Source organism: Camelina sativa, chromosome 3, assembly GCF_000633955.1.
Source record: "Camelina sativa cultivar DH55 chromosome 3, Cs, whole genome shotgun sequence".
Lineage (NCBI taxonomy): Eukaryota > Viridiplantae > Streptophyta > Magnoliopsida > Brassicales > Brassicaceae > Camelina > Camelina sativa.
Genome location: NC_025687.1, coordinates 13,719,192 through 13,733,588, shown reverse-complemented (window position 1 = coordinate 13,733,588; position 14,397 = coordinate 13,719,192). Strand labels below are relative to the sequence as shown.

The 14,397-nt window shown below is 37.9% G+C and overlaps 5 protein-coding genes across 5 annotated transcripts in view; 2 read left to right on the top strand and 3 right to left on the bottom strand.

Moving 5' to 3' along the window:
* The window catches only part of LOC109130519 (auxin-responsive protein SAUR64-like), a 1,586-nt gene extending 1,120 nt beyond the window's left edge, over positions 1-466 (bottom strand). The window contains exon 1 of the mRNA XM_019240124.1: positions 6-466. Coding sequence (XP_019095669.1) covers positions 6-257 — 252 coding nt within the window. The 5' untranslated portion in view covers positions 258-466. The remainder of the gene's footprint in view (positions 1-5) is intronic.
* LOC104776979 (auxin-responsive protein SAUR65-like) lies at positions 1,282-1,928 on the bottom strand. Its single transcript, XM_010501159.2, has one exon. The coding sequence runs from the start codon at positions 1,800-1,802 to the stop codon at positions 1,368-1,370; it is 435 nt and encodes a 144-aa protein (XP_010499461.1). The 5' UTR covers positions 1,803-1,928; the 3' UTR covers positions 1,282-1,367.
* On the top strand, positions 3,816-5,609 carry LOC104776978 (F-box protein At2g16450-like). Its single transcript, XM_010501157.2, has one exon. It carries the CDS (start codon positions 3,985-3,987, stop codon positions 5,347-5,349), a length of 1,365 nt encoding a protein of 454 aa, XP_010499459.1. The 5' UTR covers positions 3,816-3,984; the 3' UTR covers positions 5,350-5,609.
* Positions 6,220-6,863, bottom strand: LOC104776977 (auxin-responsive protein SAUR63). Its single transcript, XM_010501156.2, has one exon. The coding sequence runs from the start codon at positions 6,759-6,761 to the stop codon at positions 6,333-6,335; it is 429 nt and encodes a 142-aa protein (XP_010499458.1). The 5' UTR covers positions 6,762-6,863; the 3' UTR covers positions 6,220-6,332.
* Positions 10,818-14,397, top strand: part of LOC104778939 (probable methyltransferase PMT24) — a 7,565-nt gene continuing 3,985 nt past the window's right edge. Inside the window, exons 1-9 of the mRNA XM_010503343.2 lie at positions 10,818-10,968; positions 11,554-12,500; positions 12,618-12,767; positions 12,856-13,126; positions 13,206-13,316; positions 13,411-13,585; positions 13,672-13,941; positions 14,027-14,221; positions 14,314-14,395. Of these exons, the coding sequence (XP_010501645.2) occupies positions 11,592-12,500; positions 12,618-12,767; positions 12,856-13,126; positions 13,206-13,316; positions 13,411-13,585; positions 13,672-13,941; positions 14,027-14,221; positions 14,314-14,395 (2,163 nt within the window). The 5' untranslated portion in view covers positions 10,818-10,968; positions 11,554-11,591. The remainder of the gene's footprint in view (positions 10,969-11,553; positions 12,501-12,617; positions 12,768-12,855; positions 13,127-13,205; positions 13,317-13,410; positions 13,586-13,671; positions 13,942-14,026; positions 14,222-14,313; positions 14,396-14,397) is intronic.

The following is a 14,397-nucleotide window of genomic DNA, read 5'->3' as shown; positions in this document are numbered from 1 at the left end:
GTGATTGGTCCGTCCGTGGAGAGGCCAAACTCTTCTTCAGATATCTTCAAGAGCTCTTGGAAAACAGAGTTGCTCAGGTAACTTATAGGAAAAGCAAAGCGTGTGCGATCTGTCGTGTAAACCACAAAACAGCCCTTCTCTGCAGCGGTTGAGCTAGTAGCAGTACTTGATCTTTGGAATGAGATCCTTTTCCTGTGTAGGGCTGCTCTCTGTTGCCATTTCTTGGCCATCTTGATAAGCTTCTTTGTGTTCATCATTCTTTTCAAGAAAATATTTTGTAGATCTGAAAAGACGACAAAGAGTTTGTAAGTTGTGTTGTAGAAAGAACTCTTTGAATGCAAGTTTTGATTGGTGAAGAATCCCACAGGCTTCTTTCATTATATATAACAAGTTTTAGACCAACTATGTAAGACAGAAACACATGCCATGTTTCTTGTCTGTGATCAAAAGGGCCCCCAAGTTAGCAATCAATCTTATTTCAAATCGACGTGTGGATTAAAACATTATGGTGAGAACTGAGAAGACATGGCCATGTGGGTATGAATCTTATTATAAAGGACGTTTATATTTCAAGATTTAGCTGATACAAAGATAATCTTAATTAAAACCTTTTGATCTTATTCCAGGTTTCCTAAAGGTCTCGACTTATTAATCAATTACGTGTCTGCAAAGCAACTTGTGGACTATACAACCTATGAATACTATATAAACATTGCTATACATAATGAGAATTTAAGCATACAATAGAAGCCAAAAATTACCAAACTCATGCATCTGTACAGCTTTGTTTGTTAGCATAAGGGGTCCTTAGTAGGTTAGTGGTCCATCGGCTAAATCAAATGCGACTCACAAAAATAATAGATGAAGTACTTATTATTCAGGGGACAAACAAATCTTTTGTGAAATCAAGGACAACAAATCTGGTTAGAATTAATGATCAATTAGATACAAAGAAAGGCATGTGCTTATGAAGCAAGGATGAAGAACATGTAGGTCCATAAATTTTCTGGTCAGGAGATTAAGCAGCTAATCAACAATTTCTGCTACAAAATCATATTTCCTTGAGATTCAAACGACATGTTCATGATGCAGTCTTTTTGTTGTAAGGGAAATTCGATTATGAATGACGTTTTTACGACGCTGCACCATTTTTCTTAAAAGATAGTATCAGAGTAGATATGTTTTAGACTTTCAGTGAAATGGCTCTAAGAGATTGTTCTTAAGAGCATGTAAAGTTAAATTTAGATGAGACAATCTAAAAGAGAGAAAGAGAGAGACAAAAATAGTTGTTTGTATTTTTCAAATGATCTGACTATATAATAGAGTAGAATTTTGTACAAAGAAAAAATTGTCTACACAATAATTCTCTAAAATACAAGCAACTGTTGAGTAAGACTACAGTGTTGTTCTTGTAGTTGCAAAGAGCATCTAGCACTAGAGATTGACATTAACAGAGCCTTCTCTGTATCTCCATCTATTCTTCGCTGGATCAAATTAATGAGATACTCCAAGAAAACCGAATCAAATGGTAACGTGATCGGTCCACCTGCCGTGAGGCCGAACTCTTCCCCAGAGATTTTCAAGAGCTCTTGGAAAACAGAGTTGTTCAGGTAACTTATCGGAAAAGCAAAGCGGATTCTATCAACCGTGTAAACCACGAAACAGCCCTTATCCACAGCAGTTGTTGAGCTGCTAGTAGTAGTACTAGTAGTTGATCTCTGAAATGAGATTCTTTTCCTGTGGAGGGATGCTCTCTGGTGCCATTTCTTGGCCATCTTGAGTAGTTTCTTAGTGTTGATCATCTTAGAGAGCCGGAAAAAAAAACACAGATTTGTAAGTTGTGTTGTAGTGTAGAACTCTCTGAATGAATGAAAGTAGTGATTGATGAAGAATGCTGTAAGCTTTGTTGCATCATATATAAGGAGAATCTGTTAAGAAGTTTTTAGATATATTTAAGAAGCAACCAAATTAAGAAGACAGAAACACATGCTTATGTAGTTCTTGTCCCAGAATTAGTAACCAATCATATCTGCTAAATCAACTTGTGGATTTAAATTATCAACAACATGACCATGTGGGTGTGGGTCCTCTCATCTCATGTTCTCAGTCAGAGATGAGATTGACTGAGAGAACGTACCTATTATAAAAGAGCCTTAAAACCTTGAGAAAATTTTGGAATACCGGTTTTAGTAAAAGTAAATCAAACTAAACCGAAATGAACCGAAAACCCTATTAGCAACTACCTCTTGAAATCAAACTGCCTCTATATAAATAAGGCAGTCGCTGCAGACAACCCTCATAAGTCAAAACAGATAGAGAGAGAGAGACTCGAGCGAGAGGGTCCTCCTCAACTCAACTTCGAATCATGTCTTGTTCGTGTGTTTTTTATTAGGATTTTTGTGTCAATCTTATTATATGTCTATTAGGTTGTGTTAGTGGCGAATTAGGTGTTGTTTGTGTATTTACTGTCAGCTCAGATTTGAGGGAAAGTGATGATATGAAATTGTCGCCCCAGTCTTAATCTGCATCCATTACGATGGAATGCAACGTGGTGATTGACTATTTTTGGTCTGATTCTCTCAAAGACACTCTTTTATGATATTTTTTTTTATTAATAATCTTTTATGTAATGGGATATGATGAGATGGCATTAATGTTTTGTGACACCCAGTCTGATCTGCTTCGGCAGAGTGAATGATTTGCCATATTCTCTGATCCAAATTCATTGCTTTTGTGTTTTCAATTTTGGTGAATTCGATCCAAAGTTTTGATATTTATGAAGAGAGGAATGAGGGTATAATATCCATACGTCTGCAAATCAGAAATACAGTGTTGATAATATGACATGCACTACCATCTGACCTCTTCTTCTTTCTTGTGTTTTCGTTTTGAGTTCTTTGATTATATGCAATCAATGATGAAATCATGTCCAAATTGAATGATTATTCAATGATTATTAAAATCACTAGATCACCATCTTTCGACTGAGATTGCTGTTTTTTCTATATCATATCCGTGAATTGTTTTGTCTTTTGTGTTTTGTGTTGTTTGTGTGATGGTTTGCCTATGGTATCTGATGTCCAAAGTTGATAAAAATTGTGTTTGGACATTTCGTTTTTCTTAGGCAGAAAGTGAAATCAGGCTTTGCGACACTGTTAGCTTCTTTTTTTTACCATAAGCTACTTGTTACTTTAATACCTGTTTACATCTAATTTTTATCAATCTTCGGTTTTGTTTTGGTTTTCTAATTCAATCTTATGTTATTCGTTATCATATTTTGTTCTACTGTTTACTTAATAATGCAGGGGTTCTTTGCTTGTTTCTCTGCGTTTGGAAGTGGCCTCTGTGGATGAAGAACTTGTTCAATCTCTTCAAGCACATATTTTTTTTTCTGTATTTTTAAAGATGATAAGTTTTCAATAGTAAAGTATCAGTCTGAATGTTTAATTGTAAATATCAGTCTCGATATTTTTTCATATAAAGCAAATATTCACAAGATCTTCGGCTATATATTAATGAAGAGCTTCATAGAGATTGTTGCGTACGTAAGCAAGTCCTCTAACAATAGACCACCATAAGTTATAAAAACAAGAGACCAGGTTCAAAGTGTATCTCAACAAAGAAACCAGTTCTAGGCAAATAAATATATGCTCAATTGGAAAAATGTATCAATCCGGACTGGTAATGTCATTTGGAATCTGCTTTGAAGAGATGGGTCAAGTCTATTGGTTTAATTGTAGCGTACATGGTTTACGGTTTAGTGAAACCGAACCGACCTAATTTACTTGTAATCCGGTTCGGTATATAAACGAAGCTCGTGAGTAAAGAAAGGGTGCGTCTTGGAGAGACTTCAGCGGCTGTAACCCTAAGAAATTGCTGAGAGAGACGTTGTGATTGTAACTCACACCACCGAGTTCTATTGTTGCACTGTTCCTCTTCTCCTGCGCAATTTCAATTTCTGGGTTTTTTTTTAGCAAAGCGAAGATGATGAAATCGTCACCTCCCATGTCGATTGAGCTCATCCTGGAGATAATCTCGAGATTGCCCGGAGATGCAGTCGCGAGGTTTCGTTGCGTGTCGAAGCAATGGGCATCAATGCTCGCTACTCCCTACTTCAAAGAGCTGTTTCTGACCAACTCCTCGTCTAAGCCGCGGCTCTTATTCGCCATCGCAGACGACGGAAACCACAAAGGCCGTGGCGAGTGGTGCTTCTTCTCCTCGCCTCAGCTTGAGGATCCTTATGAGAAATCATCGTCGTCGACCCTTGTATCAGCCGCCGAGTTTCACGTGAAGAAGTTCTCTCCAGAGGAGATAGAGATCGATCACTACAGTAACATCAAGTACTTTTCATGTGGCTACAACTCTGGCTTGATCTATTTCCATGGCTCTCGGTACCAAGGTAAACCTGTCATCTGTAACCCCAACACTGGACGGTACGCGGTCTTGCCTTATATGTATACTTACAGAAAAGCTTTTAGCTTTTTTGGATTTGATCCGATTGACAAGCAGTACAAGGTTTTGTACATGGCATATGCTTCTGGTCCTGGTCATCATTATATTCTTACGTTTGGAGCTGCTGCAGATATGAGTTGGAGAAAGATTAAATGTCCCTTGCGACATGAGATTAGGAGTGATGGGGTTTGTATCAACGGTGTTGTCTACTACTTAGGTGACACCAGGGATCCTTGGGATAACATAAATGGTGCTACATTGTCTGATTATGTGATTGTTTGCTTCCATGTGAGGTCTGAAAAGTTCAGCTTCATTCACGTTGAAAGGTTTTGTCGATTGATCAACTTTAAGGGCAAGTTAGCTATGATTTACTGGGAGGATGATTTCGACATTTATGAGGCTGCTACTTCTGATCTGGATGTAGACCAGTATTTGGATGATGATCTCGTCGCTGATGCCAATTATGAGTTGCATGTGTGGGTTCTGGAGGATGTAGCGAAACAGGATTGGTCCAAACACACCTACACTTGGAGTACCGATAAGGTTTTCTTCCGTCGTCACGTTTACATCGCTGGAGCGACCGCTTCGGGTGAGATAGTGTTTTCCATGCGCAAGTATACGTCTAAGAAACCGTTTTATGTTTTCTACTTCAATCCCGAGAGGAACATTCTCCAACGTGTTGAAGTCCAAGGCTTTGGTGAAGGGTTTAAGAATCCTTGTAGCGTTCGCACCTTTGTGAACCATGTTGAGGATCTTCATGTTAACGATTTTGAACTACTCAAGCCATTCCATGCTCCATTTGAGGATCCAGAATTGTTAGATTCGGATTCAGATTCAGACAGAGAAGGAAGGGACAAGGGGAAGAAGACAGGGATGATTCATTGGAGTTTGGTGTGAAAGCAATGAGCATCATGTCATTTTGTGCTCTTATCTGGGCGTTTATGCTCTTTTTAGACTACATGTTGGATCATGGGTTCCTGGCCAACTTGATTAGCTTCTTTGTGTTCATCATCTTTTTCTTGGGAAAAGACTATTTAGATTGGAAATCAAAAGGGACTTTGTGTTGTAGGATGCAACTTGCAAGTTATGTTTGATGAAGAATCCAATAGGCTTGTTGCCATTATATATACTAAGAGAACCTATTGAGTTTTGATAAATTAGCGCAAACAGATTAACCAGGAAGAACACATGCTGCAGTCTTTGTTGTTTGTGTTCATAAGGGGTCCCAAAAGTTGGTAACCAATCCTATCTATTAACCAACTTGTGGATTAAAACTAGTGTTGAAATGACATGACCATGTGGATGTGAGTATGAATTTTACACAGAAGTGTTTAGATACAAAGACGTGCTGAGTGAATGAAAGATTCAGAGCTTGTACGTCCGTTGATGTGTTCTCAGAAGAGTTAGAACCCTATACTTGCAGAAACTTCAATGGGTTGTTAATAGCTCTCTCTGTAAATGAGTGAAAACGTTTCATCAAGTTGATAATCTTTGTAGAATAATTGGAGCTTTCTTTAGTGGATAGAGATCACTTTTGTTTCTACTAAATCTTAAGTAATGTTGCCTATTCTCTTCTCATTTTATCAGTTCAAATCTTAAGAACGTCTCTTGTTCTTGTTCAGTCTTTGTTTGCCTTAACAGAGATGCATATGAACATTCGATGAATCATAGTTAAATGAACTTTTAGCAGATAGATTATTTTCTGTTAAAATGGCTTGAAGATTTCAGAGATTTATAAGAAACTGTCGGAACAAGTGATTTTTGAAGTTAGATCAAGTCGCCACTTAAGTGGAAGTTGATTTTGAAATGATCAAAACAATAGCTTGTATTGCTGAAATGATCTATCTAATCTATGCTCAAGCATATAAAATTACTAAACTCTAAAATACAAGCAATTGTTGACTAGTAATACTTTGTTGTTCTTGTGGTTGTATAGAGCATCTAGCACTAGAGATTGACATTAACAGAGCCTTTTCTGTATCTCCATTCATTCGTCTTTGGATCAGTTTGATGAGATACTCTAGAAAAGCCGAATCAAATGGCAATGTGATTGGTCCTTCCGTCGGGAGACCAAACTCTTCTTCAGATATTTTCAAGAGCTCTTGGACAACCGGGTTGCTCAGGTAACTTATTGGAAATGCAAACCGGATTTTATCTGCCGTGTAAACCACGAAACATCCCTTTTCTGCAGTAGTTGAGTTGTTACTAGAAGCCCTTGACCTCTGAAATGAGATTCTTTTTCTGCTTAAGGCTGCTCTTTGTTGCCATTTCTTGGCCATCTTCAAGAGCTTTTTAGCGTTTATCATCATTTTCAGGGAAAAGAGTTAGATCCAAAGTGATATGGATAAAGAAAGAGAAAAGGTTTGTATGTTTTGTTTGTAGAGTTCTCTGAATGAAAGTTATGATGATTGATGAAGTATACCAGAGGCTTCTTTCATCATTATATAGAAGGAGAAGAGTATTAGGATTAGATAGGCTTTGTGACAAGCTCTTGAGCAACCTAAACCGACACAACACATGCTTATGTTTCTAATCTATGTGATCATAAGGGTCCCCAAGTTGGTAATCAATTATGTCTCCAACTCAACTTGTGGAGTGTGGACTAAACAACTTATTGTGAGAAGACATGATCATGTGGGTATGAATCTTATAGGTTACACATACACAAGAGAAGCCAGAAATGCCAATTCATCCTTCTGTACAGCTTTGTTTCGTAGCATAAGGGTCTCTAGTTGGTTAGTGGCCCATCAGCTAAATCAAATGTGAGTCACAAAAAAGTAGATCAAGAATTATTCAGGGGACAACAAATCTTTTGGTGAAATCAAGGACACCAAATGTGGTTAGAATTAATGATCCAATAGAAAGATACAAAGAAAGACATGTGCTAGCAAAGATGAAGAGCATGCAGGTCCTTTGATTAAACGGCCAAGGAAAAAGACAGTGAATCAACTATTCCTGCCAAATTTTCACATTTCCTTTGAGATAGATTAAGCTTAGATCATAGAAACATCTTTTGTTGGTACTACCAGTACTTATCCAGTCTTCTATAACTTCTAAGAGATTCATAAGGACAATTGATGAAATGACATGAATGCAAGTTGTAGCCACTGCACCATTTGTTTTGACAAGAGTTTCAGAGCATAACAGTTTGAGTGAACTATCACAACAAGTCAACAAGAGGTGTGTGAAATGAAATCTCATTTTTAGCTGTTTAAAATGAAGATTAATTTTGATGCGATAGTCTAAAAGAGAAACATAAGTAATTGTTTGTATTTCTGAAATAATCTGTCTAATCTAATACAGTAGAATATTTACAGACACAAGAAATTGCTACACTCTAATTCTCTAAAATACAAGCAATTGTTGACTATTCTGTTCTTGTTGTTGGAAAGAACATCCTGCACTAGAGATTGACATTAACAAAGCCTTTTCTGTGTCTCCGTCTATTCGCCGTTGGATCAAATTGATGAGATATTCCAAGAAAACTGAATCGAATGGCTTACTAGTAGAAGAATCTGATCTCTGAAATGGGATTCTTTCTCTGTCGAGAGCTGTTCTATGTTGCCATCTTGATTAGCATATTTGTATTCATTCGTTAATCCCTATTTTGTGGGTAAATAGATCTGAAAGCAAAAGCGATTTGTAAGTTGTATTTTAGAACTCTTTAAATGCAAGTTATGGTTGATGAAGAATCCAATAGGCTTGTGTTAGAGACTTAGAGTTATGCAAAAATAATATAAAGAGAGTAATAAATTGTGTATGTTTTGTATTCCAGTGTAATCTAACTGCAAAGCATATTTACAAATTGCTTTTTGTAATGGTATCAAATACTCTAAAATACAAACAATTGCTGACTCCGTTCTTGTAGTTGCAAAGAGCGTTGTGAAGAGCATCTGGCACTAGAGATTGAAATTAACAGAGCCTTTTCATTGTCTCCGTCGATTCTTGCTTGTATCAATTTGATGAGATTCTTGCTTGTCTCCGTCGATTCTTGCTTAATCTTTTGAACTATATTAGTAGTGTTTATTATTCTTGTGGTTGCAGAGAACCATTGTAAAGCTCATCTAGCACTAGATATTGGCATTGTAAGAGCCTTTTATATATGTCTTCATTCAATATTCTCAATCAATTTAATGAGATAGCAAAACCAAATTTAGAGGCAAGGTGATTGGTCCACCAACTCTTCCTTACAGTTACAGGTGTTTAAGAGCTCTTGAGAAAACAGAGTTGCTCAGGTAACTTCTCGGAAAAGCAAAGCGTTCTTTATCTCTATAGCAATTAAGCTAAGAGCAGTAGTATATGATCTTTGGAATGCAATTGGAGAATCTGAATAGTTACTGTAATATCAATGTGTCAAACAGATTGTTATTGGAGTATCTGGAGTTGCTCCTGTTTGTATCAGAAGCTTGATTTAATTTTATAGTAACTTCCATCTAAAACAAAACAGAGCACACAAACCTGTACGAGAATCTTTTCTATCGATGAATTGAAAAGAAGAATGCAAGACATTTTTGCAAATAATAGACTTCACATGTTCAAAATTACGCCTTATATATAGATTGCAGCTTAGAACAATCACACAAATTAAACAAAACACTGTACTCCGACACAATTATACTCTTCATACTTCTTCTTCTTTAGGTATGTTTGTCTCTCTGTCTTAAATAATCACCAGATTCACATACTTGTTAAGCTTTGACAGTTGCTTTCACGGCTCTGATTAATGCCCTCAGCGGATCCACCATTCTTTGTTATGAGAGAAACTTGCAGGGAGGGAGGGAGTGCTCAAAGCTTTTGCCTTCTGTTGGTCTCTGCTGCTTCTTTCTCCTTGAATCTTCTTCTTCATCACTCCATGACGTTTTGTTATTTTCAAAGACAGAGTTGGTTTCACCATTGTAGTCGCTTCTGGACCACAAACTGAACATGTTCAAGCAGTCAAGTTCTTCTCGCATGAATGTGTAGCCAAGCTGTCCCAGTTCTTTATAATAGTTCAGATGATGGTCAAAGATACACAGAAACAACATAATATTAGAACCAAATTAACTTGGTGCACAAGAAATATCAAAAAATTGAAATTTTGTTTACTTACTTGATTTAGAGAGCAGCTATCCTCTGCCTTGCAATGTGTTCTCTTCGATGATCGATGTGCCTCTTCTCATGAATTTTATGTTGTGCCTTTGCGATCAAGTTTTTCAAATCAGTACTCCCATCAGGCTTTGTAATTGATTTCTCCGGAGTAACCACCGGTTTAGTAATTTGTGTGTTCGTCTCTTGCTTTGAGTCGGACTCTGTTTTGTTAAGACTCGGTGTCAACTTCCTAATAGATTTGGCCTGAATAAGATTTCAGAAAAAGTAAAAAACGTAAGCAAATTAATTAACAAAAGCAAAATCAATCTAATTAACAAAAACAAAACAATTGTCGAAACTAGGGTTTGACTAGACGAGTGAGATACCTTAGTAGATGGGTCCACTTCGACGGTCTTCTTTTGTCTCTTCACCGATGGAGTTCCTTCGTCGGAACGTTGCTGGCGTTTCCTCGGAGCGGCCACAACGTCGCACTTTTCCTTGCCATATCTCCGGGCTCGACTCAGAATTCGTGGGTCATCTGGCTTAGGGTTTATAGGTAGCGACGAGAAATCGAGTAAATTGAATCTGACACCTTTGCTTTTAAATCTCTCTTCTTTTGGAAATAAATTGAAAGCACTCGAGGGCGTTGCAATCTCCATAGCTCGCTAACGCACAGAGTAAAGGGAAAAAATAAACGAAAGCGCAAATTTGTTGAGTCTTTGGGACCAAGTTACCTCTATAACCAGGTTTTATAGTCTTCTCACTCCTACCTCTAATCCTTTTAATTTGGGCCCAAGCTGTCCAATTGTATTTGCGCCTTGTTTTTTTTTTTTTTAATTTTCCAAATTAAAGTAACATTAGTTTTATGTTTTATTTTGTTTTATTGGTGCTCATTAATTTGGATTTATTTTGAATATACGAATTTTGAAAATAATTTCCTTTGCAATATGATGAACTACAAAATTCTCAATCCCATCTCTAATATGAGAAAATTGGGCCTAATGGGCCTTGTCCGAGTTATTCACAAGCTTGCGCTGTTTGCCATCAAGTAAACGATGTCGTTTTATGAGCGAACTAAAAAAAAAAAAATCTTTCATCTGTCCTCGAGTCTTCTTCTTATGTAGCTGCTATATGTCGGTGACCGACGACGCGGGGTTAAGTGAATAAATAAACAAACGTTGCAAAGTTAATTAATTTTTGGTGTGAAATCAGAAATCAGATCCCACTTTCTGGTAACTTAACACCGTAACTGTAGTAGTAAGATTTGCTCACTCACCACTTGCTCTTGAGTTATATATAGAGATATACATAAACTTGTGGGATCATCATTGTATCTTATTCTCGTTCTTTCTTCTACTAGATCCGGATCTGGAACTTTCTTTACTCTGTCTCTCTCTGTTCACAAAGCTTCAATCTTTCGGAGATCTGAGCCAACCCTTTTCTCCTCTGGTTAGTTCTTTCAGTGTCTCTCTCTCTGTTTCTCTTGAGATGTTCTTGCTTCTGGGTATCTCTCTGCAAATGCAAGATTCCTAAGTGATCCGAAAGCTTTTCTCTTTGTTAGTTTTTACATCTTACTGATGTGTATGCTCTTGATTTTGCTTTTATATATTGTGATTTGGATTTTGACATGTTTGATTTGGGTTTTACTTTGTTATGGATTTTGCTGACTTGGTTCAGTTACTATTTTTAGATCTGCAATTGTTTACATGTCCTAATTCCTAAAGGGTTTTTACATCTGCTTCAGCTTAGAAATTGGACTTAACCTGTCAAACTAACCTCAAAGAAACAAGCTCAAGTATGAGACTAGTCTTAGTCAATAGTGTGTTCCTTGGTTTGATATCCATTGTGTACGAATCCAATATCATTTGAGATCTTCCTTTGTTCTCTTATTGCGAGGGAATACCAAATAGTCTTAGTCAATAGTTTTTTATTTTGTTAGTAGTCAGAGCTGCTAAACAGTTAAAACCAAACCTTAAGATAGTCTTTCCGATCACTAATCTCATTGTACTCTCTTCTTGATTGGTTGTGTTGCAGGTGCATGTGACTAGGGGTCGTGCCGTGGGTTTAGGAACATGGCAATGGGGAAATATTCTCGTGTAGACGGGAAGAAGTCATCGGGATATGGCTTAACCATTACCATTGTTTTGATTGTTTCTCTTTGTTTGGTTGGTGCTTGGATGTTCATGTCTTCATGGTCTGCCCCAACTGAGTCTATTGACTTCTCTTCAAGCGAGACTTCCAAAGATGTAGAAACTACTACTAAGAGTGATTTCAAAAGTGACGAAGTTGATCGAGGTTCCAAGACTTTTCCTGATGAAAAGAACGAGGAACCTGAGGCTTTGACCGAGAGCAACGAAGAGAAGCCTGATCCTGAGAAATCTGGTGAGGAGACCTCTGGTGAGAAAACGGAGTCAGTTGAGGAGAAAAAGGAGTTTGATGACAAAAATGGTGATGGGGATAGAAAAGATGGAGAGGGTGAGAAAGATACGGAATCAGAAAGTGATGAAGCCAAGCAAAAAGAGAAAACTCAACTAGAAGAGAGCTCAGAAGAAAACAAATCTGGGGAGAGTAATAATGGAACCGAAGAGAATGCTGGTGAATCTGAAGAAAACACTGAGAAGAAGTCAGAAGGTGAAACTGAAGAGAACACTGAGAAGAGCAAGGATGTTTTCCCAGCTGGTGACCAGGCTGAAATCACAAAGGAGTCAAGCACTGGAAGTGGGGCTTGGTCAACCCAGTTGGTTGAATCGCAGAACGAGAAGAAAGCACAAGTGTCTTCAATTAAATGGAAAGTCTGCAACGTGACAGCTGGACCAGACTACATCCCTTGCCTCGACAATTGGCAAGCTATCAGAAAGCTTCATTCTACAAAGCATTATGAACATCGTGAGAGGCATTGTCCCGAGGAATCTCCACGCTGCCTTGTGGCTCTTCCCGAAGGGTATAAGCGATCCATCAAGTGGCCTAAGAGCAGAGAAAAGGTAAGAAAATTCAATATACATAATTACATATTAGAAAGACAAAAACCTGCTTGTGCTCCTTTATGTTTTTTTTGTGTGAATGATATCTATTAATTACTCTGTTTTGTGTTGTCACAGATCTGGTACACCAATATCCCTCACACCAAGCTCGCAGAAGTCAAGGGACATCAAAACTGGGTGAAGATGAGTGGTGAATACTTAACATTCCCTGGTGGTGGTACTCAGTTCAAGAATGGTGCTCTTCACTACATTGATTTCCTCCAAGAGGTACAACTTACTATTGATTGGTCTTTCATTTAATGCGTACACAACTTTCACATTCAATTATTGACGTTATTATAATATGCTTTTGCAGTCATATCCTGATATTGCGTGGGGAAATAGGACCCGTGTCATATTAGATGTTGGGTGTGGGGTTGCTAGCTTCGGGGGATATCTTTTTGACAGAGATGTACTTGCTTTGTCATTTGCACCCAAAGACGAACACGAGGCACAGGTGCAATTTGCTCTGGAACGTGGTATTCCTGCAATGTCAAATGTTATGGGAACCACGAGATTACCTTTTCCAGGGTCTGTTTTCGACCTTATCCATTGTGCTCGTTGTAGAGTCCCTTGGCATATCGAAGGTAAGAAGTTTCCCATATTGTAATGTAATTCAGCCTTTCTATTGTTTCATTGAGTAACTAGTTGTCGTCTGAACTGAAGGTGGTAAACTACTTTTGGAATTGAATCGTGCATTGAGGCCGGGTGGTTTCTTTGTCTGGTCGGCGACTCCAGTCTACAGGAAGACCGAGGAAGATGTTGGCATATGGAAAGGTTGGGAGATTTGTTCTCTCTTTTGTTTGGCCATGAATAGGGCTTTGGCAATTTTTGTTAGGTAACTTGTGAGATACTGTTCTCTGTTTTGTAGCTATGTCGAAGCTAACAAAGGCAATGTGCTGGAAACTGATGACAATTAAGAAAGATGAACTGAATGAAGTTGGTGCTGCCATTTACCAGAAGCCAATGTCGAATAAATGCTATAACGAAAGATCTCAAAATGAGCCACCTCTCTGCAAAGATTCCGATGATCAAAATGCCGCCTGGTAGTTTATCTATTTTCCTTCTTTATATCAATTGACACTTGACTATGCAATGCATTTCTTGTTGCTAACATATTTGTTTGATGCAGGAATGTTCCACTTGAGGCATGTATGCACAAGGTAACAGAAGATTCATCAAAACGCGGAGCAGTTTGGCCTGAAAGCTGGCCTGAAAGAGTGGAGACTGTTCCTCAGTGGTTAGATTCTCAGAAAGGTGTATATGGAAAACCTGCACAAGAGGATTTCACAGCAGACCATGAACGCTGGAAGACTATTGTTTCAAAGTCATACCTCAACGGTATGGGAATTGATTGGTCTTATGTGAGAAATGTAATGGACATGAGAGCTGTGTATGGAGGGTAAGCAAAAGCTTATGCAATCTTTCATCACAAAATTGACTCTATTGATTAATTTCTAATGAAATCTCTCTCTTGTGGGTTTCAGTTTTGCTGCTGCATTGAAGGATCTGAAACTGTGGGTGATGAATGTAGTTCCTATCGACTCACCTGATACACTTCCGATTATATACGAACGTGGTTTGTTTGGAATCTATCATGATTGGTGTGAATCATTCAGCACTTACCCTCGGACTTACGACCTTCTCCACGCTGATCATCTTTTCTCTTCACTGAAAAAGAGGTATACATACATTTATTCATTCCCTTTGTCTATCCGATATATAATTTGCGATTGCAAATTCTGATGCTATGTTTTAAACAAAAACACTTTAGGTGCAACTTGGTTGGGGTGATGGCTGAAGTAGACCGGATTCTTAGACCAGAAGGTACTTTTATAGTAAGGGATGACATGGAAAC

Excerpts from the sequence above, each read along its gene's own strand:
- LOC104776979 (XM_010501159.2), bottom strand. The coding sequence starts at position 1,802 with ATGATCAACACTAAGAAACTACTCAAGATGGCCAAGAAATGGCACCAG.
- LOC104776978 (XM_010501157.2), top strand. The coding sequence starts at position 3,985 with ATGATGAAATCGTCACCTCCCATGTCGATTGAGCTCATCCTGGAGATA.
- LOC104776977 (XM_010501156.2), bottom strand. The coding sequence starts at position 6,761 with ATGATGATAAACGCTAAAAAGCTCTTGAAGATGGCCAAGAAATGGCAA.